Source organism: Triturus cristatus, chromosome 11 (genome assembly GCF_964204655.1).
Source record: "Triturus cristatus chromosome 11, aTriCri1.1, whole genome shotgun sequence".
In the NCBI taxonomy this organism is placed as follows: Eukaryota; Metazoa; Chordata; class Amphibia; order Caudata; family Salamandridae; genus Triturus; species Triturus cristatus.
In genome coordinates, this window is record NC_140594.1 from 1052762956 (window position 1) to 1052787434 (window position 24479).

The 24479-nt window shown below is 45.5% G+C and overlaps 1 protein-coding gene across 7 annotated transcripts in view; it reads left to right on the forward strand.

The window, feature by feature from the left end:
• The window catches only part of MCF2L2 (MCF.2 cell line derived transforming sequence-like 2), a 2345299-nt gene that overhangs the window by 2142846 nt on the left and 177974 nt on the right, over window positions 1–24479 (forward strand). For all 7 annotated transcript variants that reach the window (XM_085635348.1, XM_085635350.1, XM_085635347.1 and 4 more), the window contains exon 25: window positions 4056–4128. In XM_085635348.1, the coding sequence (XP_085491474.1) occupies window positions 4056–4128 (73 nt within the window). The remainder of the gene's footprint in view (window positions 1–4055; window positions 4129–24479) is intronic.

Consider the following 24479-nt stretch of genomic DNA (forward strand, 5'->3'; position numbering starts at 1 on the left):
ACACATTCATATTTTGGTAGGCGCAGTGAGATTAAGTGATTTGCCCAGAATCACAGGATACTGAGGCTCAAACCCGGTTCCCCAGCTCCAAAGTTGGCAGCTCTAGTCGTAAGGCAATATGATAATGATTTCAGTGTTTTGAGCGAGAGCTTCTGTTCCAGTCTTGATAATTCTGAGGCTGCTTAGGCTCTAGGCTTCCTGCATACTGCTGAGATATCAAAGACAATGGCATATGCTGGCCCTTCAGAAGAATCTACAGCTACAGTGGACCCAGCGCTGGGAATGGCTTTTGAACAGAATACGTATCTCAATAGAGCCTTGCACTACCTTCTGTGGTGGATGAGGAAGCCAATATGATGTGCAGCAGGTCATTTTCCTTACTCCATTCAGAGTTCACAGTAGTGAAAGGCATGCCATTTTCTGAGTTCCGGAGGTCGTTCCGGAGGTCACCTGGATGAGGTGGTTTTCAGAGGTCTCTGGTCTGAATTGGAGCTGCACTATCACATAAATCTTCTAGAGCTGCTAGCCATTCCGCTGTCCCTAAAGGACTTTCTACCTTCCATTAAAAGCAGGTTGATAACCAGCTGCTGACAGGCAATACAGCCACCATGCTGGGTGGAGTAGGGTCTAATGCCCTCTGTCTGGAGGCTCTACAGCTTTGGTGATAGCTGACCCTTCACACAATATAGGGGCACACAAACCCAGGAGAATGTTGCCAATCATGAGTGGCATCTGCACCTGAAGGTAGCACTGCATATCTTCGCCCAGTTTGGCCCTGTGTAGTCCATTATTGCTCTGAAAATAGTCATTGTCCAGCCCTTTGCATTCTGGGGTTTCTGCCTCAAGGGTTTCTAAAAGAAGCTTTCCGCCTTCAGTCTGACTCTGATGTCCTATATGTCTACTTGCCTTTTACCACTATTACTGAAATTCCTGAAGGTAGTCAGGTGGAACTGGGCATAGTTGATTTTAATGGCCCTGGGTTGGGTCGAGAGTGTACTGTGAACTGCTGACCCTGTGCATCAGACTACACTTGGGCCTCCTCTTTGGGAGTACATGCTGTCAAGCAGCAATGCAGGGTGCTGCACCCAAGCCTCCACAATCTACAGCTTCATGCATAGAAATTTTGCAGACTCATCTGAGAAGTTTCGAATTACTGTCTGAGGTGGTTGATGACATTTTTATTGCTTGCCACCCGTCTACCAAATCAATTTATTTGGGTTGCTGTTTCAAGTTTGTAGCTTGATATGAGAAGAGATTGTATCAGATTGCATTTGTCTGATATATCTCTGTATTTGGCTTGACAATGATTTGATATAGGTACTAATAATGGTTACTTATCAGCCCTGCTGGCCTTACTTTGTTTGCCTGATCAGCCCTTTTTTATTCAGATCACCGCTCTGATGCATTTTCTAAAAGTGCATCGCCCCAACCCCTCCATTATGTCACAGTGTTTCTCACTGCCATCACATGTAAGCTTCACATCCTCAAACTGCAGGCCTTGTCAATTCAGCCTCTGAATATACCTCTTTTGCTTCCAAAATCGTGCTTAGGACGCATGCATCCTCCATCCTCCATTCTCTGGAAAGTGGTGTCACCATTTGACGTGAGGCAGTCAGTCACATTTCCTGCACTCCTTTATCTGCCTCATCCATCTAAAACCCGTTGGATCAATGTGTGCTCTTACCTTTTACATTGCTAGGACTTAGGGGTGCCAGTTGGATGATGAGCTGATTGTTGGGTTCACTGGTGTAAAGAAAGGAAAGGCTGTCCAGAAAAGATCATTGACCAGGTGGATTGTCCTCTGCATCAAACTTTGTTGTGCATCGGCCTAAAAGTATCGCCCTAAATGGCTTTTGGGCTCATCCCACCAGTACAGCGGCCTAAACTGCCTATTTAGTTCAGGCGTTCCAGTTTTTGACATCTGCCAAGTGGTCACATGGGCATCTCTCCATACTTTCATCAGGCACTAATACATTGATTTACAAGTCAACACAGTGGGTCATTTTGCCTCTTCTGTACTGCAGGAATTCCTATTGGAAAAGGTCCAAGACAGATTTGCATATAGCAGGTCTCTTTCTAGACTGGCATTGTGAGTGAAATATGATGATCTGGAATGTGTCCCTGAGCAATCGGTAGAGATTAATGCAAGCATTTCTTTTATCACCCTGTTGTTTGTTGCTGTAGAAACCTCAAAACAATGGCAATGCTAACATTGCTCAGTAACTGAGCAAATGTTTTACCTAGAGTCCATGTAGCAGACAATACCTCCACAACCTGAACCATTTAAACAGGTACCAATCTGAGTTGCTTGCTGGCAGGACCATATTTAGCCTCAGCAACTCCTTTAGTCAATTCTATGGTAACATTATTATTAGAATTTTGGTTTGGACAGTTGTGTAGAACTACATGCCATAATGTAAGGCATTTTCAGAACTCTTAGCTGCTAGAAGTATTTACACCAGCAGTTTCATGGGGAAGCAACAAGTGGAAGGGTGCCTGCAAGTGACGTGGAAGGAATCTAAATATTTAATCAGATACTTGTCTGGGAATTGCTCTATGACAGGCATGTGTGAAATGTCAAACTTGTTAACTCTCGGAGTTTTAATGCTTTCCTCTACATTTTATAACATATTTATACAACATAAGGATAGTGAAAGGGCTACAGCATTTATTTTCTAATTGGAGATCTAATTGGAGATCCAGAGTTAACACTTTTTATGAATTGGTACTTATATTATTTCACCGTATGGTCTTATTTAATCCTTCGCTCACTTCCATACATAGACGAACCCCTGCTTCCTGGAGGCAGTGTATATAGTGCTTAAGATCCAGTTTAGACTGACAGATTCAGGGGATCCATGTTAGTTTCAATTCAAACCAGAGATCTTTTATGTTAATTGAGTCCGGATGAGCCTACACTTCGAGCCTGATTGCATGGTTTCTAAAAGTGTGTTTAAATTTATTGGAATCACGTTCAGTTCAGAATGTAGATACTAAGGGGCTGATTATGATGTCGGGCGGATCCGCCCCACAGTTTCCTCCCCCCGCCACCCATTTCCCCTGCCATATTAGTATGGCGGGGGGACCCCGGCGGACGGAAAGACCGTCCGCCGGTTTTCCGCCGGTCGACCAGTCGACCGGGCGGAAAAGGGGCTGGATATGGTGGTGGTGTCTGCTAGACATCCATAATGGACAGCGGTGCAGGGCTTTCCATGGCGGAGACCCCGCCATGGAAAGCCAGGCAGAGTTTGCTTTCGGGGGCCCGTTGCGGGCCCCCAGGGAATTGGGGGGGTGGGTGTGCACATGGTACCCCCCTACATTGTCATGAACAAGGTGGCAGGGACCGCGCGGTGCCTGTCACCTTGTGCATGACAATGCACAACGTGCATTCCCAGCATTGTGGCGGGCGGTGCTGTGAGCACCGCCCACCACAATGCTGGGAATAGGGGATGTCACTGCCACAGTGGCGGTGTCATCCTAATTGCCAGTGTGGGACCGCCGCACCACTGGCGGCCGGTCCCAGCACCGCTAGGGTGGCGGGCGGCTGAAAGTCCGCCCGCCATCCTAATCGGCCCCTTAAGTTCTTTGATAGAATTTGCTGGAAAATTATCTCTATATGTGTATATACATATTATTTTATCTAATAAAATATATGTTTCTATACATTTTCAATGACTCATGATAATTTCAGACGAGGGAATGTGGTGCTTCACATACAATTTCGAGAAGCCCTTATCTATGATCAGTTATGACCTACATTTGAGGGGATTGTTGGGGTACGGGGACGGGAGGGGGGAGGACGAAGGGAGGAATGAGACGTTATCAGATAACATGAGAAGGATTAAGGGACATGTAGCGTGCAGGGATGGAGACGAGACATGAGATGTGAGATTCAGGATGGGTAGGTGAGACTTGATTATGTTCAATGCATGATGATTATTGTATGATTGGAGGACAATAAAAGACAATAAAGTTTGTTTAAAAGAAAAAGAGCAGTTATGACCCACTTTTTGAGAAAGAAAACTTTAGAATGTGTTTTCTCTTTACTTTAATAGAAGCAAGCCAGTTACACCAAAGAATCTCCGAAAGTGTATACCATGCACCGATGAGATCCTCCAGCTCAAGCAGGTAATATGCATTTCGAATTCATTTAATTTACAACTACAGTGTCATCTAATAATTTGATACATTAGCTATACTTTTTCAACATTGGATCTTCCATATATATTTACATTCTTGAATCATTCCCTGTTGTTCGGTAGGAATCGCCAGTATATATAAATAGCAATAAACACTGTTAAAATGGCGGTAGGATTGAATAACAATGGTTATTTAGTAGCAGAAAGACCTCATTTGAATAAATCCAAACTTCAGACAATGAAGTAGGCGCACCAGCTTTCCCACTCTCTGGAGAGGCCACCATAACTAAGATTTCTACTACACGTTTTGTGTGAGGAAATCCCCAGGCAGAGCTTTGCTCTAACCTTCCAGTGAACTCAACATATCTGGTTTATCCTGAAATTAAACCAGAATTATCCTTAGTTTCCACAGAACTGTGAGTTTTCTAAGGAAATGTTGCCATTTTCTGGGCCATGGAGACCTGTTGACCTATCAGTCATCTGTCACCAACAGAGCCGGACTGGGAAAGCCAACCGGCCCTGGCAATTGGCTCGGACCAGCAGCAAGAGGGGTTTAGGGGGTGCTTGTGGAAAACACTGCAGTTGTTCTTGGTACAGGGGTCTGAAATTGCAGCACCTCTGCAAAACTGTACCAAAAACGTCCCCCACCGGTCCAAAACCGGCCCCTACCCTTCTGGCCCACCGGAAAGACGCCCGGTGCCTGCTACGGGTATTCTGGCCCTGGTCACCAACTGCCACCCTGGCTAACAGAGAGAATACATCTCTGTTCAAATCTTGTTCCTCTTGTGGGCAGTAAAAGATTCACAGTGATTACTGACAATCATTATCAGTGTATGTATTACTTTTATTCTGTTCATAAGGCTTCACACTGTAACATTTGTAAAACCTTTACTTCCAAGACTTTAAAGCAGTGGTTCCCAAACTGTGGTCCGTGGAACTCCAGGAGTCCATGACACATTCCCAGGGGGTCCGCAGATAGTAGTTTTAAAAGCACTGCAAAGTTCCTAGTATAATCAGCTGTTTTCGGGCAACAATAAAAGTGTCATGAGAACTCTGGTGATGAATGTCCCTACTGGAGAGAGTGTGAGTTTTGTCCAGTGGCAGCGTTAACTCATGTAAGGTAGTACAGATGGTTAATATGCCTGCTACAGAAGAATGTGTGCCATGCATTTAAAAAAACAGTATTTTATGTGCATAGCATAGATACTGCTTCTGTCACAGAGATTCTTTTGTTACTGTGCTGCTCATAAGTTACAATCGTAATCTTGCACAGTGAGCTATGAACTGCCATCAAGGAGCTGCATGCAAACTGTATGGTACAAGTTAATAAGTTATGTTTTTTTCCCAGTCTTTCATTATCTTGATGTTGCTAAAAAAGGTTTATTTGGGTAGAAATAAATTCTTATTATTAAAGTCAACGCTATCCACTGTCTTATGTTTGGAATTCTGAGTTTGTGTTTCTCCAGAGCAAGCACTGTTAAAAAATGCCTACCAGTATGGATTACGTGAATCCTACGCTTTATAGTTCCCTTTGCAATATGTAACATTTTCTATACACTGATTTACACACGTATGATGCATTGTCTCGGTATGTGTGTAATGTAAAGTGCTCTGACACCCTACACTGGAATGAGAGGTGCTATAAAGCAAATGAAATACATGTGACATGCTGTGGAGAGATAAGAGGCACTGTTGGAGGGTGATAGTGAGGGAATCATTGAAGCGCCCCAACAAAGATTATTGTATCCTCGTGGACAGTAAGGTCATAGAATGCTCCATTTTTCCCCAAAATTTTCTTGGGGGGAAAGCCCCCCAACCCCCCTTTGTAGAGGTCAGGCTCACTCGTTGTACTTGGTGTGCACCGTACGTGGGCTGGTATGACAACATTTGCCAGGGCTGCTTTGGGTTACCAGTCCGGACCTGGCAGGAGCAGGAGCCTCGTATTACGAAATAAAACCAAACATTAAAAAGTTAGTTGCCGAGATTCAGCACCAACCATCCCATTAAATATTTACATTTTTGCAGATTTTTTTCAATATATAATCAAATCTTAGGTAATGTGAGTATTTGTTTGGTGTGCACTTGTTTGTGTATTTTTTGAAATCACAGTTTTAATGTTTGAAATTTAAATAGTACAAAGTGTTTGAGGGTCCCCAGCTTTTGATAGTGACTCAGTGGGGGTGCTCAGGAGTCAAAAGGTTGGAACCCACTGATTTAAAGGACAACAAGAGGAGGTTGTCATTTTATCTGTTGGACGAAGAGAATGTTCCACCTTCTGAGGGGATGCCCTGTCTTCAGTAAAGTTCCCTACCAAGCACTTCCACAAAGGCAGTGTAAAGAAAGTAATCTTAGAGAGTTCCCTGAATGGGATTTATTTAGCGTAGTGCTTGCAGCAACCTTTTCACACACTACAACTCGAGCATGAAAACTTTCCACAGGTCAAGATTCTCAGTCAGAGCAAAAATGCCATACCAATGATAAAGAACATGTTACTAACAAGATAAAATCCTCAGAAAAACATCCATAGACAACAATTAAAAAAATTACTTGATGGCGACAAGACCGTCGACTATGGCACCATGTATGTCTCCACTGTCAATGCCGTCAACACTAGCGCCCTTGCTGATGATGTTGATATAGAAACACTCAACAGCAAATCTGTTGACAACACCATCTACTGCAACACCATCCAGGATGAGGTCAACAACAACACCATCAACGTCAATTCCGCTGACGATAAGAAAGTTGACAAAGTATTGGCTGCATCTGTAGAATCTCCACGTCTCTATCATCCTAGATCCTAGAGTCAGAACAGGAAGAGGATGCTATTGACTTGGCATCAAACACCACATGCAGTCCAACACATTTGAATGTATGCTACAGCCGAGATTTTGGAACGAATTAAGACGAACCCCTCCATGAATGCGTTTGCCATCAAGATTATGTTCCTCTTAATTCACACACCTATGTATGTTCTAGATACAGGAGAGAGCCATAGGTGATGCAGATACCTGTGGTTTTTGCCTAAATTACAACGAATGATGGACACTTCCAAAGGCTACTAGCACAGCACCATGTGGGTCGGCCTTCCCAATCTGCAATGCCTGCAGTACCCGTACTTCTGTCTCCACCACCTATCCCCTTATCAACTACTACCAGAGTTGCAAGAGAACCATCTCCCAGACCAGTCTGTAAGCATCTTCATAAACCATCTCCTGAGGACGTGGATGAAGAAGAATTCTGTATATTCCGATGTAGACAAGGAGGATGGGGAAATTCCACAAGATGATGGTAATATTAACGAGGGAAATGTCTTCTCCAAGGGATTCATAGGATGATATATATTGATTTAATTCCTTAATATAAGGGCCTGCCAAGAAATGTAATCTTCCTGAGTCATCAGTGGAGCAGCCATGTTTCCTTTATGACTAAGGAATAGTCACAAAAGTCTATAAAGTCCATACCAATTCCGGATTTTGTTTGGCCAGAAGGGCTAAAAATGAACACGCAAGCAACTGTTGAAACGGTGATTCCGTGCCTCGAGAAAAAATATAGAGCCCTAAATTCAGACCCAGCTTGTCTTACTTGTCTCTGAAGCTAAACTCAGAAAAAATGTCGTCGGCTCAGAGAAGATATAAAGACCCCTTTACATCATCCTCTGAACTCTCAAATAGAGATTATAGATGTATACACAATCTGGCTAAAAGAATTAGTTCAATGGCAGCATCTTCTATCAAAGCAGGCGAAGCTCTGGCAATTTTAGGTCGGAATGATCGACAGATGTGGCATAACATTACACCATTGCTGGACCTCACCCCAGAGAATAAAAAGGAAACAGCTAAATGTTTTCAACAGCTTGTAGTAGGGGCTGTTTTAGGAAGACAAGGATGGCTCAGATCTATAGCCTTCCGTCCTGGGGTTCAGACATATCTTGCACATGCCCTTTGCTGATTTTACCTTGTTTAGGAAGAGACACCCTTCAGGGTCTCAAGCCTCGCACAGACACAGCAAAGGGTTTAGGCCATGTACAGTCCCATATATCTGATGTGTCCAATTTGTGTGGCTCACGAAGATCACAAAATTACAGGAGAGGATAAAACCAATTTGGAGGTGAAGGCAGACCATGCTATCCCCAAAGATAGTCCGGCTATGACCAGGAATATGCTTCCAGCCATAGTCTTAGCAAGAGTATGGAAGACCATCAAGACGAAACAGGAGTACCTCTCATTCACGCTCCAGTGAAATGAAAAAGAACACAGAAGATTGTAGTGTAGTTCCTATATCCCTGATAGGCTCTGCGCATTGGAATAACATAAAATATAGATTTGACATAGGACTAAGGTCAGTATGTCTCTATCGAGTATATTAAACTTAATTACTTGTGTGTGCCAGATAACTCAGAGGTCACTAGAAACTTCTCGAATATACAAGAAGGGATTAGTCTCTGACAACCGCGTAAACATGACAATTTTGTTTCCCTTTAGAATCGGAACAGTCTCAGAATCGTGGAAACAATAGATAACAGTTTCACTCAGTCAATCGTGCATGCTTCGTTTCTACAGAGTTGCACAGAAATAGAGAGACGGGCGTTTTCAATAAAAAGGGTTTATTGCACAGTCTTATTTCTCGTGCAAGAGGTATGAATTGCTACAATCGTAAGACAGACTGCAATGTACAGTATGTACGAGGTTAGCAGTACGATAAAATAATACTGCAATAGCATGGTTTGTAGCTATGACATATACTAATCAAAATACATACATAAATAACATAATGCTAAAATGTGATACTCATCTGATGCTTCTAAATTGTTCTACCCCTGTATACCTAACCTAAGTGCAGTACGAGGTTTGAAGTAGGTGATATTTCTAAAGTATAGCTAGCTATATTTTAGTTTAGCCAAAAGTTGCCAAAAGGTTCTCTTAAGTTCTAGTCAGCTCCATACCTGAGAATGAGAGAGGTTGGAATCTCTTTTCTGGACTCGATAGTCTAAACCCCCGCAAGGGAAGTCAGAGAGCACTGGAGCTGGATTCTCTGCGAGGAGGATGACAGCGTCAGGTCAGTGCATCAGGCTGGAACTCGATCTCCTTCTGAACTTGCCGTGCAAACCGCGTAGTCTGGGTCGGATCGAATCCTCCAGGAACCGCAATTTGCCAAGGCAAGTGCTGGTATATTTATACCTTAAAGGTGTCTGGGAATGCCAGTACTGACGTAAAAGTCGGGCAGAGGAACGTCATGAACGAACCCCTAAGTTCATGCATACTTAATGAGTTCTTGGAGAAATCAATATTCAAGCTTGGGGAAATTTCTTAAAGCTTAAGGATCTGGTTTTCCAAGTAATCGTTGTGACGTGGATGGACGGATGTAGGTGGCCATGCCTGTATTTGGTTTGTATGGACAGTGTCTAAATAAGGGCCGGATTTCTATGTCCAAATAAGGGCAATGTGAATTGTACCTATATAAGGGCATAAATCGGGATACCTATAAACGGAATCTAAATCTACACACAACACCCACTCCAGTTTCGTATGAACGACGTTACTAAATCCTAAACGTTCTAAACATATCTTAAAACAGAGTATCGCATGGAAATGCTAAAATAAGCTAAAACATATCTAACACATATGTTCTAAAAATACATTACAAAACCATTGCTATGCATAAAGTGTTGTACATATTAAAGGCAATGTTTCATTCTAAGCATAGGATTACATTGGAATGCTAAATGAATGAACCAAAATATATACATGTGATTAAAATGGCTCATAAATACAGAAGAAAAAGGGCCGAAACCATTTCATATCAGGTTACATAAGTCAAATTGTTATTCATGACAAGGTGGCATACTATCCCTGGAAGTGTTATCAAAGAATTCTGTTCTCTGTTATGTTATGTTATGTTATGTTATGTTATTTATTCTTTTGTATAGCGCAACGGTTACTCAAAAAGAGTGTCCCGGCGCTTTTAGGTAAGGGAAACAGATTTCAGAATAACACAACACAACTAAAAACAGGTTAAAAGATAGACAAAAAGAAAACAAAAGACTAAGAAACCTATTGAGTAAACAGCCAGGTTTTGAGCCCTCTTCTAAAATCAAGGAGAGTGAACGCCCCCCTCAAAGGGAGCGGTAGTGCGTTCCACATCTGTGGGGCCAACAGACTGAAAGAGCGGCCCCCCAGGCGAGCCCTCTTCACACGCGGAACAACCGCCAAGAGTAGAGATTCTGACCTCAACGAGCGAGTCGGATGGTAGAAGGTCAGTCTCTTTTGAAGATGTTTAGCTCCCACCGCATGGAGCGCCTTGTAGGCCAGGGTCAAAGCCTTAAAGGCAATCCGTTTGCGGATGGGTAGCCAGTGTAACGCCACCAACAACCCAGAGGCACTGGCCCGTCTACTTAGGCCAAAGATGGCCCTGGCCGCCGCGTTCTGTACAGCTTGAAGCCTTAGTAGCAGATACTCTGGCAGGCCCAGGTAAAGAATGTTGGCATAATCCAACCTGGAGTCTATCAGAGCCTGCACCGTCAGCCTCCTGTGCTCCTCGGATAAGAGAGGCAGGAACCTCCGCAGCATTTTTAACAGGCCAAAGCAAGTGCCGGTTACCCCCAGGATCTGGGCTTTCATCGTCAGCCCCTTGTCCATCTTAACCCCCAAGTTTTTAGCCATGGGAGAAGAGCCGGACGGAGGGAACATGTCGATGGGCCACCAGGCCTGCCAGCTAGGCTCCGTCTCGCAACCAAAGAAGAGTACCTCCGATTTGTCGGAATTGCACTTGAGGCTGTTCCGTTGGAACCAAGCGAACACAGCCCCAAGGCAATTCTGGATACTCTCCCCGTCAAAGTCAGCCCCTCTCTCGCAAGAGAAGAGGAGCTGGGTGTCGTCGGCATACGACACGATCCGGGCACCAAATGACTCCGCCACCGCCGCCAAAGGGGTCATAAAGATGTTAAAAAGGGTCGGGCTCAAAATAGAGCCCTGAGGGACCCCGACTCCCAGAGGCGGCATTACGGCGGTGTCAGATGATGTCCAGACCGTTTGCCGGCGGCCGGCCAAAAAGGAAGAAAACCATTTGAGCACCGTCCCCCGCAGACCAATCTCAAAGAGTCTTGCGAGCAGGCCCTCATGGGGGACGGTGTCAAAAGCCGCCGACAAGTCCAACAACACCAGCATGACTTTGCCCCCGGTATCCAACACCCCTTTAATGGTTTCAGAAACCTCAAGGAGCGCGGTCTCGGTGCTACGATGTGGACGGAAGCCCGACTGGGAGTCATGTAATATCTCATGAGACTCCAGAAAATTGGAGAGCACCGACTGAACGTGCTTCTCCAAAATTTTTACAAGGGCCGGCAGCAACGAAATTGGCCTATAATTGGCTGGGGCTTTCGGGTCAAGTCCCGGCTTTTTAAGCAGCGGGACGACCATTGCCTGCTTCCATACTGGCGGCACCTCTCCCAGACTCAACGAGAGGTTGAGAAGAGGGTGCGCCAGCGGATTAACCACCTCCGCCAGTTTACCCAGGAGCTTAGCAGGGCAAGGGTCAAGCGGAGACCCGGATTTTAAGTTGCCCATAAGTGCTAAAGAAGCTGAGGCTGGCAGAGAAGGAAACTCAGCCAATAAGGCGCCCTGCGCGACTGAGGGAGGCGAGCCCGCCACGGGCAGCGGCGATATAACCAGTTCACTCGATAGAAAGGAGTCCTGGATAAGTTTGATCTTGCCTGTAAAAAAACACGCAAGATCCGCCGCCCAAGATTCTGCGGGCCCCTCTTCCGAAGCAGTAGTCCGAGGGGAGATGAATTCTCGAACGATGGTAAAGATCTCCTTACTGGAGTTCGAAGCTGCTTCGATTCTCCCCGCAAGATAGGCTTTCTTTTCGAGGCGGATGTCTCGGTGGTAAGCTTTAATCACAGCCATGTAGGCAGACCTGTCCTTGCTGTCATAATGTGCCCGCCAGGCCCTTTCGGCCACCTTGCACTGCTGCCGCGTAGCCTTCAGAGCAGGGGTGAACCAAGGGGCCGAGACCCGCCTAGATGTCAGGCGGGGGGGCGGGACTGGGGCCAGGTCATTCAGCCTCTCCGTCAGCCATTCTTGCAGGGACTCCAGATCTCTCTCTAGCTCGCCAGACAGAGGACAAGGGTGCGTCACAGCAGCCTGAGCCAGCATCTCAGGGGTCACCCTGCTAAATGCTCTAAAGGCTCGTCCCCGCTGCTGTGAGACAGGGTATGGCGCCCTGGCGTTGCCGCTGATTACAAATTTGGCCAGCCAGTGATCCGACCACAAGACCGGGAGAATCTCTTTCACCACTAGAGGCGAGGTCGAGAAGACCTGATCTAGAGTGTGCCCCTTGTCATGGGTCGGGCCCTGCAAATGAGGGGTAAGACCCAGCGGAGTCATAGCCTCCAAAAGCTTAATAGCGGCGGGGTCCGACGGATCATCCATCCGGATGTTAAAGTCCCCCGCCACTAAGCAGTGTTCTGCTCTCAGTGCTAGGCCAACCAGCACTGAATCAAGATCAGCAAAAAACGTCCCAAGCGGACCAGGGGGGCGGTAGACTAACAGTCCCTTTACTGATTGATGCGGCGCTAGCACAATTGAAAAAGCCAACGATTCCGAGCCGCGGATGTCCTCAGTGGGCAGGATAGTGCAGGGCGTGCCCTTCTTAACCATCAATGCAACCCCGCCACCCCTGCCCTTTGCTCTGTCCTTCCTGAAGACATCGAAATCCTGCGGAATGGCCATAGCCACATCAGGATTGGAAGCTTCACCCCACCAGGTCTCCGTCAGCATTAGGCAAAGTGGCTTCTCTGTCTCGAGGAGCTCAAAGATGTGTTGTGCATGGCTGCGTGCAGATCTAGTGTTTAACAGCATGCAGGCATACTCTGCACCAGCACTGTCAGTAGGCGGGGCTGATGACAAAACCCGTGTCGGATGCCAGCCGCATCCCGGACATCGCGACTTACCTCTGTAGCGGCCCGGGAAGACAGTACAACAGCAGCTCTCCCTATGATTCAAGGAGCGCAGCTCCCTAGAAGAGTACCGCACCAAATGAGGGCCCGGATTACTCATTCTCGGTGAGCAGAGCCCCGCCCGCCGCCGAAACGCCTCCGGGACGCTGACGGGCGCAGACGGGCAGGACTCTGGCAAGACTCCGGCGAGCGACGGCGTCCTAGCTGCGCGTCCCGCTGCGCGGGTGAGAGCGACTTTAAATAGGCACCGAAGTGGAGGGAGGAGCGCCTGGACGCTCCAAGATGGCGCCCGCCACAAACAGCCTGGGCCCAATCCAAGATGGCGCTGGTCGCCGATGAAAGACGATCCCCGGACCACCCACAGAACCCGGGTCCACCAAAACGGTGGTGAGTATTCCACAATTTAAATGCAGGTGTGGGGGGGGGGGGAGAGCCCAGCCAGTGCACAATAAGTAAAACAAGGACAAGTGCCAAACGCGCAAAAACGCGCTAAACGCGCTAGAAACTGCCCCAAGTAAAATATTAAAATCTGCAGCCCTTACAAACCGCAGCGCGGTAAAACGGGACCTTTCAGGCAGACCACCAATGAGAAGTGCCTTAAATAGGCGCCGAAGTGGAGGGAGGAGCGCCTGGACGCTCCAAGATGGCGCCCGCCACAAACAGCCTGGGCCCAATCCAAGATGGCGCTGGTCGCCGATGAAAGACGATCCCCGGACCACCCACAGAACCCGGGCCCACCAAAACGGTGGTGAGTATTCCACAATTTAAATGCAGGTGTGAGGGGGGGGGGAGAGCCCAGCCAGTGCACAATAAGTAAAACAAGGACAAGTGCCAAACGCGCAAAAACGCGCTAAACGCGCTAGAAACTGCCCCAAGTAAAATATTAAAATCTGCAGCCCTTACAAACCGCAGCGCGGTAAAACGGGACCTTTCTCTATGAATAGTTCTACTATAAGCAGATTACTGTGCCAAAAAATGCAAAAAATACAAATTTGGAAAAAAATAATTAATCATAGGAAAAAAGGTTCCAAAGTCAGTAACATGTCTGAAAAAGAATGAAGACCAAATTCAGAGTCTCTCCGGAACACTGTGTGCTCATTTCAAAAGTCAGTGTGTGGGGATGGAGAAAACATAACATTTTCTAAACTTGTAGACAACAAGTCGTCTACAGCTGTGGGTGAGAGTTGGAATACCTCGTGTAGAAGATCAACAGCACAGAGATGCGCACTATCACCTTCAGCATGGGTAGCATCAGCAATGTCCAGATTGGATGTTACCTGCGCGCCTGGTATTTCCTCTTGTACCTCAGCAGTAGCATGTTGCGTCTGTGAGATCTCAATGAATGCCGCCATCAGGATTGGTAGACCCTGGGGACAACACATAGCATGGGCCGTTATTGGGTGCAGCAGAGTATCGATATCCGTAGGCATGACTGATGGGAGTGTCAGATAAATGTCCAGCACGCATTCTTCACTGCATAGCAGGCAGCGTAGAACAGGTAAGATGCAATCTTGCCAAATTGGGCTGAATGACAGGAACCAAGTGGTGTTTAACCCCTTCAGTGCCCATGACGAGATGGTCTCGTCATGGGCCGTGGTTGCGCTGTGCCCATGACGAGACCATCTCGTCATGAACCCCGCCCGCTAATGAAACGCCCGGCACAGGGCGTGGAAAGGGCGGGGCACTGAAGAGGTTAATTCTCGTAGACGAGGTAAACTCAAAATTTGGACGATGCGCTCACAACACCTCATCTCCAATAGAGTTCTTTCCATGGTGAACTGGGTATCGCTGGTTATTTGGCTTGCCATATCGTAGCAGTAGGAGAAAAAAGAGTATCCCTGCAACGAGTGCTAAAAGGAGCGGCAGTCCGCCAAACACGGAGTGCACGAAGTTTGGAAAAATTCCGAGGACTGCTTGAAAAGGTGCTAACAGTCCTGCACACACGTTCTTAAATACATGTACAATACTGCTTGTATCAGACATGTTTAAGATACGACCTAACATTTCTGAGACATGCACTGGGCAGTTTGTATACAAAAGGGTATGTATCTCCACAGAAGTCCTTGCGACTTGGAGGTCATAGGTTTCTTTAGCATAGGTCAATGGCACAGTTTTTTGTAAAAGAATGGCTTTCATTCTGCTTAGAGTATCAATTCGTATAGAAGAGATATTCAGTGAAGGCCATAAAGGCGACTCCCTAACTAGGTCTATGTGGGGAAACAAGACTTGCATACAGCAGTGACCCTGGAAGTAACCGTTACTAGATATGGGATACCTGGCAGCATGCCATAGCAGCTGTGACCATTTAACATAATGTAACTCCCGTTTGAAAGTTGACCAAAGATTGGATTAATCACTGCTGCCGGTGAACCGTGCAGGTGGAAGGATAAGTTTGTAGTGCAAACATCACAGGTACGGTGTAAGTTAATACCCTGACAAAGGAGAGAACTGCTTAGTGCGTGTTCACAGTTTTCACCGCTAAGAAACACTTCACGTTCCCCACTCCAACATCTGTGTGTGTAAGGTACCTCCCAGGATGTCTTGATGTATTCTTTACCCAACCTTTCATATTTGACTGCTGGTATATTTTTGAGGCAATACTGAAAATGGAAAGTCGTAACAGGCAGAGTAATCTTACCATGTATGATCCACTCAGTAGCTGGTTTTTCTGCCACTGTGAATGGTAATTTGTCCAGTTTTTCAATGCTCAGCACCGTATAGTCTGCTCCCCTTTGCACCAGTTTGATCTGTCTGTCAGTGAGATTGAATTCCGCAAACATTGACGAAGTATTGATTAAACGCCAAGGCACATAGCCAGAACGCAGGTTTTGGAGCGTCCAGCCTAATAGCATGCTAGAACGTAATTGAGACTGACCATGTTGCAACATGACCAAGTCTTGTTCCATGATGTCTATGACGGAGGATACAATGCTGTCCAAAGAATATATCCTGGACGACAGAGTCGTTAACCCAATGTCTACGACAGAGAGAGATTTCTCTAAATTAATACGATCAATTTCTCGTATTCGTTCTGCAGTCTCTGCTTGGGTGACCTTCCATGCTTCATTATAAGCAGCGTAGATACCGGCATATATGAAACATTTTTGATGCGGTTTTCTTAGTCCTAACAAGAATTCCCTAAGGTCTACGTCTTCTTGAAGTCAAGCTAAGTGTTGTTTTACATCCTCTAGTGTAGCTCTCTGTAGCCAATCAAGGCAAAGTTTCTCTACACTGGAAGTTGTTACTACCCCCGGATGCTGTCTTTGGACATAACGTGGGTCTGGCCTATGAAAGACCTTGTGTTTTATTCAGGAATCTATCTTGACAGTTGTTTGTGTCTAAGGGCCAGAGCAACCATTTTTTCCATTCAGGATCTGATCTGTCATGATGCAAAATATTATGTACGTCGACCTCCCCCTTTGTAGTTCTTTCACTTGTAGGTGCAGGTATAGACGGTGTGTTCATGTCTTTTATCTTGGCTAATCCAAGGCATGATGTTTGTTGGACAGTGTTAGACATAATTTGCTCAGGGATGATACAGGCTCTAAACAAAGCTTCTATTCCCTATACTTGCCAATCTTTAGTACCCCAGACAGTTTTTGTCTCAATATTGTCTTTCCAAAAGTCGTAACCCTGTCTAGACAGTTGGGCAATAAAGGCTGCAGAATAAATCTGTTTGGTATTCGTTAACATACTTTTCATTCCTGTCTTATTGACATTTTTAAAGTAAAATGATTCTGCATTTGACACATTGAACCCTGAAAAATACAGAAATTTCATTGCAAATGTTTTCGAGCTACCCTTTGGTGGCGTCGGACAATGTTCCCATTGGTTATACATAAATACATTTCTGGGCATTGCAGATTTATGCAGGAAATGATGACCATAGTGGTTATAGCAATACAGTTGTTCATAGTCTGATGAACCTTGTAAATATTCATTATTAGTAAATGCAGCTGACATTTCTAGATCAGACATCATATTATTAACAGTCTCGAAGTCCCAATCATCAGAAAAGGTACTGGAGGTAATAAAGTCACTTAATGAAATTTTAAATGAATGTGGAATCTTCAAAAGCTCAGACGGACCAAAAATGTCACATTCGGTTTGTCCCACACAATACCATCAGGTATAGGAATCGCTGTGATGTTCACTGCTGACAAGTCTCTTGCTTCATGATGGGATGATTTGTGTGGCTGTAGAAGTAAGTTCACTCTTGTACTTGCTGTGTCCATTTGAATATATCTTCCATTAATCAGCATACCCAGAGTTATTACCAGAGCTAACTAAAGTAGAAAGAAGAATATTCCCAAAACAATCCATAGTTCAATCCATGGTGAAACCAGATAAGTCTTTTTCAGTAGATGAAAAAAGTCTGTTGCTTGTTCTTTGAAAGTTCTTTGTACTGGCGTAGTTTCAGGCTAGCTGGGATCCTCAGAAAATGTATCAAAATTCATGAAATAGCCAGAAGCAGTTCTGTCAATGGTTGGAATTGCATCAGGATTTGTTGAATTCTCTGGAACCAGTTGATCACTTGTTACTTTGTGGTAGACAGGTGTATCTGGACGAACTGTTATTTGGGTCTCAAGAGGTACAAGGTCCATAGCATTGTTGCTTAGTTCTCTATTTCTTACTGTCGAATCTTCAAAAGTGATGAGTCTCTCAGTTTGAACCTCTTGGATTGTAGCTAGAGGAGTATGTCTGCTACATTGGCGGAGTCCACTTGCCCTACTATTCAGTATTGGCCACATAGTATGGTTTGATCAGGTCGATGGACACAAATCTGTTCTCCTTTTTACCAGCAAGGGGCGGCAAAAGTACTGTTCTTGATCCATGGATTGCTAGGACAGGTACTGGTTGTCTGTAAGAAGGCCCAAATTCCTTCTTGTCCGTGATCTTTTCTCTGACTAGATCCCCAAGCTTTGGGATCCAGACAGGCCTTGCTGGGACGGCCGGATTTTTCTCAGTGGTGGTTGTCTTCAGGACCATGTTGCTTTGTTGTTTTCTCAAGTCATTTAAGTCCTGTAAAACAGCCAAACGATCTTTGATATCAAATTCCATGTTTTCCACCACTGTGCCTTTCATATCTAAGTCCGGAACCAACATTCTAGTCCCAAACAGGACCTCATATGGAGTGACACCCCCTAGAGAACTTCTTGGCAAGTTGTTTATTGCGCGCTGGACCCCATAATGATGTTTGACCCACCCATCACCCGAACCTAATACCCTTGCTGATATAGACTGCTTTATGTCCCGGTTTTTTCTTTCCACAACAGAATTTCCCTCAGGATGGAATGGAGAAGAATACCGCAATGCAACCCCCAGACTGGCCATGGCTTCTTTGTAAGCCCTAGAGCGAAACGCAGGACCCTGGTCAGAATGTAGTGTGCCTATTGCGTATGTGCCGATAAAGACTTGCAAATCTTTTATAACAGTTCGAGCGTCAACCGAGCGCTGAGGCCACATCCATAGGAACCTAGACTTAGGTGCCGATTAGGATCCTGGAAAAACCGGGTACGAACCGTCGGTCGGAGCGTACCCGGGACAAAAACATTACAAACATGGAAGTACGATTCGCACGGAAACACCATTTCCGTACGAGTCGTACAAAACACCGACCGACGAAAATATACATACGAATGTGATCCGGGAATGCTCCGACGTGACGTCGGGACGCTTTCAGGCAGCGTTTCACGACCCAGGAAGTACGAATCGAACCGACAGCAGTCCGGACGGCAATATTTTTACGGCACCCAAAAAGTGCCGGAAAAGCGAAGTACGCCGTGAAACGACCAGATTAGGGGGCCCGGTACGTGCCGTACCCCCCCCCCCAGCCCCCGTGAGTACGCGCCGAACCCCCCGTGTATGTACACCCGTGTACGTACGAGTCGAACCCCCACCCCTGTATGTACACCCGTGTACGTACGAGTCGTACCCCCACCCGTGTATGTACACCCGTGTACGTACGAGTCGAACCCCCACCCCTGTATGTACACCCATGTAGGTACGAGTCGAACCCCCACCCGTGTATGTACACCCGTGTACGTACGAGTCGAACCCCCACCCGTGTATGTACACCCGTGTACGTACGAGTCGAACCCCCACCCCTGTATGTACACCCATGTAGGTACGAGTCGAACCCCCACCCGTGTATGTACACCCGTGTACGTACGAGTCGAACCCCCACCCGTGTATGTACACCCGTGTACGTACGAGTCGAACCCCCACCCCTGTATGTACGGTGCATACCCCCAGCGCTACGCGCTGGGTGTACGCACCCTACATACGTAGCGCTGGGGGTACGCACCGTACATACAGGGGTGGGGGTTCGACTCGTACGTACACGGGTGTACATACACGGGTGGGGGTTCGACTCGTACGTACACGGGTGTACATACAGGGGTGGGGGTTCGACTCGTATGTACACGGGTGTACATACACGGGTGGGGGTACGACTCGTACGTACACAGGTGTACATACACGGGTGGGGGTTCGACTCGTACGTACACGGGTGTACATACACGGGTGGGGGTACGACTCGTACGTACACTGGTGTACATACACATTTGCGGGGGTACGACTCGTACGTACACGGGTGTACATACACGGGTGGGGGTACGACTCGTACGTACACGGGTGTACATACACGGGGGGTTCGGCGCGTACATATGGGGGCTGGGGGGGTGGTTCGGCGCGTACATACGGGGCTGGGGGGGTGGTTTGGCGCGTACATACGGGGGCTGGGGGGGTGTTCGGCGCGTATGTGGGCACATGTCTCCATGGTTGCTATGGGAGTTCGGTGCGGACGGTGCTTTTTCCATACGGTTGTGACATCGGATGCACGGGATGGATCGTACTTGCGCGGTCGGACTTCACTTTTCACGTTTGTACGGTAAATCGTCCGGGGACGTGTCGGACACATTTTCCGACCCGAGGACGTGTGGGGAATTATTCCCAATGCGATTCGTATGGAGTTTTTCCCATGCGAATCGTACTTGGCAGTTTGTACGGCACTTGTACGATTCGTACGGTAAAAAGACCGGATACGAGTCGTACGGGGAAAATTTTTCCAGGATCCTAATCGGCACCTTACTGTTTCTGGGATTGCTTTTGTCCAACAGGACGTTTGCACGTAGATAGTCTAATGTTGTCTAATAAAAGTAATAATGGTGTCTGAACTGGCCTGGCTATGTTGTAGTCAGGTATCTGGTGGCATTCTGTACTGCGATCTCTATTGCTTGCTATACAGTCATTAATGAATATGTGAATGTGAGTATTCATCCCTGACCACCAGTACATCTCTCTTAATTCTAATATTGTTTTAGAAATCCCTTGATGTATCAGACCCTCTCCCAGATGTGCTTCGTAAATCAAAGCTGCTCTACGTTCCCTGTTTGGAATTACTCTCTCCCCCACTCCAGGGATTTGAACAAACGGAACGCCATTCGCATCAATTATATATGAGTATTTGAGTGGAAAATGTATAGGTAATGCAGCACCGCTGCCTTTGCTTGATGCATTGACAGACAGCATTATTTCGCTGTCTGTTTTCGTTTTTGAACGAGTGATTGCAGCTACGGAATCCGTTTACACAGCCCCTTTCGCGGCTTCATCAGCCAATGAATTCCCTTCAACGTAAATGCCATCACGTTGGTGACTCAGCGTGTGTATTTCGGGAGTGTTTTGTAGTCCGTTTCGCAACTGAACTACTTGTTCCCAAAGCAAGTTGTGCTTGATTGTGCCTCCTTTTGCATCTTTGAAACCATTTTGAATCCAATTCTGTAAATATTCATTGTAAGATTGAACACAGTAAAAAGAATCACACACTATTAGTGTGGGGAATTCGCGATCTGTATTTTCAAGTGCCATCTTAAATGCTTGTAGTTCAGCTCGCTGAGCTGTACAATCTCCTAGAGATTGGGTTTTTGTGACCATTGGTCTGAATTTGCCATCTTGCATGCAACCTTTGACGATAGCACACCCTGCACTGTAAGCTTGTTTACTCCCCGTAGCGGGTTGTGCAGATCCGTCAGTATAAATTATGCATTCGTACTGGTCAAGAGGGAGAATTTCAGTAGGCAGAGGACATTCTTGTTCATATTGCAGGAATGCTTGTGTTTTTAGATATGGATCAAAAACGTATTCAACAGCAGTTGCAGCAAGAGAATTAACCCATTGTATCGATCTCGGATGTAAAGCTTTTGCATTTGGAATGCTAGCCTTTGTCACTGCCTCTAAGGCTAGTACAGGAGTCACCACCATAATGTGTTTCCCCTGTGCTCGGGCTTTTTCTTTTGCTACAGCGGTTTGAACTGCTGTCAGAATTTTTTCTGTAGAAGTGAATTTCATTTATGCTTGTGTATACAAGTGGGATTTGTATGCAATTGGTACTTTTTCACCTTCATTAAAAGTTAAGTAGGGGAATCCGCATTGACCCGTAATTATTCGGATCACTAAGTTGCGTACGTTTTCGCGTGTTTACAAGTGTTTTGTTGCTAACATGTCTGTTTGTAGTGAACGCAAAATTTCTGTGTGTTTTTGTGTCCAATGTGTGATTTTAAAATCAGGTTTGATTAATTCGTAGAGAGGTTTAACCATTTCTGCGTAATTTAAAATGTAAGTTCTTCCAAAATTCAGGAAACCTAGAATCGACTGTAAATTTTTCAGCGTTTTTGGAGGTTGGAGCAGCGCACACTTTTCTAAAAAGTTGGCTGCCAGGCTTTTGTCTTCACTTGATAATTCATATCTAGGAACAGGACATTGAGGTGGGCAATTCTTACTTTTTAAAGTTGAATTTGTAACCCTCTGAGGCGAAGCCCAATATTATGGTGCTCACCCTGTTCAAGTGCCTATCCAGGTCATCGTCTGTCAGATTTATGTCATCGACATATGACATTGCCTCGTCATCATAAGTTTGTAGTAACTCTGTTACCCTTGCTTAGAATAACCCCGGGTTGTTTTTGAACCCCTGGGGCAGTCGACAGAATTGACGCTGTGTCCCCATTATTGAGAAAGCGGTCAAAGATTTGCTTTCTGGTGCAATATTTTGACAAAAGAAACCATTTGAAATGTCTATTGTGGTTTTATATTTTTTACGCACAATGTTATTCATTAATGCTGTACTGTGTGCATTTTCCACTGCAAATGTTTTGCAACAAGAAGTGTCTGTAATCCAAAACTAGACGATATGTATTGTCTGGTTTGGAGACAGGAAACAAAGGATTGTTCATTGATGAGGTGCATGTTTCAATCACCCCCTGATATTCAAGTTGATCTAAAATCTCCCTGACCTGTTTTTAGGTTCTTGCTTAACTGGGTACTGCCTTTGTGCAGTCGGTTGATTTTTTTAACTGGATTTTTTGGTGAGGTGAGTCCTCATCCCATCCTACATGATTTTATACAGGGCTCGGGCTTGGGATACTGCCCATTTCCTGGCTAATGTATATTTTAAATGGACTGGAACATGGTTGGAGAAGGCAGGCATAATGATGGCCTCGCCATGTGGGCACACCCTAACAAACTCTGGTGGCCAGTCCTTTTCTGCTAGAAGTATATCATAAACCCTTGAAAGATGCTCCCAAAAGAATGCTCTCACTTTTCTTGGTATGTCTCCCTCCATCCGGAGTGGTATTTCATATAACCTGTGTGGAGAACTAACCCTGGTGTCTACAGTCTCAACTTGTATGTCTTCACTCAAGTCCACTGTCTCCAGAAGTCTCTTCAGATTCTAGCGAGCTATTGTAACTTCTGCTGCACTGTCTAGCGTGGTCTGGGCCCACTCTCCGTTCCTGAGTTGAGTTCTCAATATTCTCAGCATGTCTGACCTTCAGACCTGCTACCTTTTTCTTGGAGAATTGAGGTTTGCTTTATTTTTCTGAACGTGTTGATCGTCTTTGCACTTCACGCTTTGTTCCTTGTTTTCTGACTGTCCTCTTCTTTCGGATGTCTGTGATGATATCTGAAAGGTACAAGAGGAACATGTATCATTATCTTGATATCTGTCAGGTTTTCTCAAATTATCCCTATTCCTGAGGTTGTACCTCATTTCAGCGAGCTCCTTCTGTGACGGAGACCTGCCTCGGGAATGAGAACGCTTCTCTTTGGAATTCTGTTTACTATTTTCCCACTTCTTTTTAGAAGTAGTAGGAGTGTTTTTAGGAAAGATCTTATCAGGACTTTCAGACAGTTGTGGTTTTACTGGTTTCCCTCTCAGACTGTCTCTGCCTAATTCCTCATAGGATTTTTCAATTATTCTGGATAGTTCTTGAGGTTGTTCTGTTACATCAAATTCCCTTAGTTTCTGGCGGATCGCCACCGATGCTACTTCTCCTTTAATATTAGATAATATTATTGCTGACACCTGGTCGAAATTTTTAAGTAACTTCATACCTAAATTCAGAGCAGGCTCTGCCCCGTATTCATTTTGAATCTGTTTCAGGACATCAGGTATTACCGCCATTGACGGAACACCTTGTGTTTTCGTGTAGATTGCAGCAAAGACTGTGCCCCAAGAGGTGCAGTCTTCCAGATGTGGTGTGATCCCCATTGGTAAACAAATTGTTAAAATTCTATGTTTTTCAAAAGGGGTAGTATTAGGAAATACTGCTTCGATTTGAGTAATTTTCTGAGCTAACCAGAGTGGAATTTGTTCGCGTTTTGCTTGTAATTTACCCATGACTGAATGTAAAGTCTGTGGAGTAATTTTTAGTGTATTCCCCTGATAAGGGGCTGGATTTGGAATTGTTAATGGTTATTGGACTGGGAAAGTACTCATGACATATTGAACCAATTGTCTATATATCTTTATCAACTCCTTGAGTTGAGCAAGTAAATCTATGTCTGACATAGTTTCAATGTCAGGATGTGGTGTGTAGCCAGCTAAAATCGGCCATGTTGCTCCTGGTCTACCTAGTGGACCGAGCCTGGTAATGTGATTGTAATGTTTTAGGGCGCCTTTAAACCAGAGCTCATGCTCCTGGTATGTGAGTGGAATTTCAATATCCTCGAAAGGAATATATTCCTCAGGTGGTTTATCTTCTTTGTAGAAGTGAAACAAGTGTGTTACTGGATTTGATTCTGGGAATACTATCCATGAGTAGAATACCTCTGTCTGGTGAGATTCATGTGCCTCTATCACGAAGACTGCTCTACCACCTCTTGGTGTTAGACCATGTTTTATAAGTTTTAGAGTGATGGCTCTCCTTAAATTTGGATGGATGTTTATAGCATCCTCGTCGGTTTCTTGAAAACCTGTACGATTAAAAGCTGCTGCGACTTGGTCGGCTACAGCCCCACCAGCATCGGTGTTTGTGCCATTTTTGGACATGTTGAAATGACAAATGCAGAGCAAGTTTCAAGGGAACAAAGTTAAGGTGCACAAT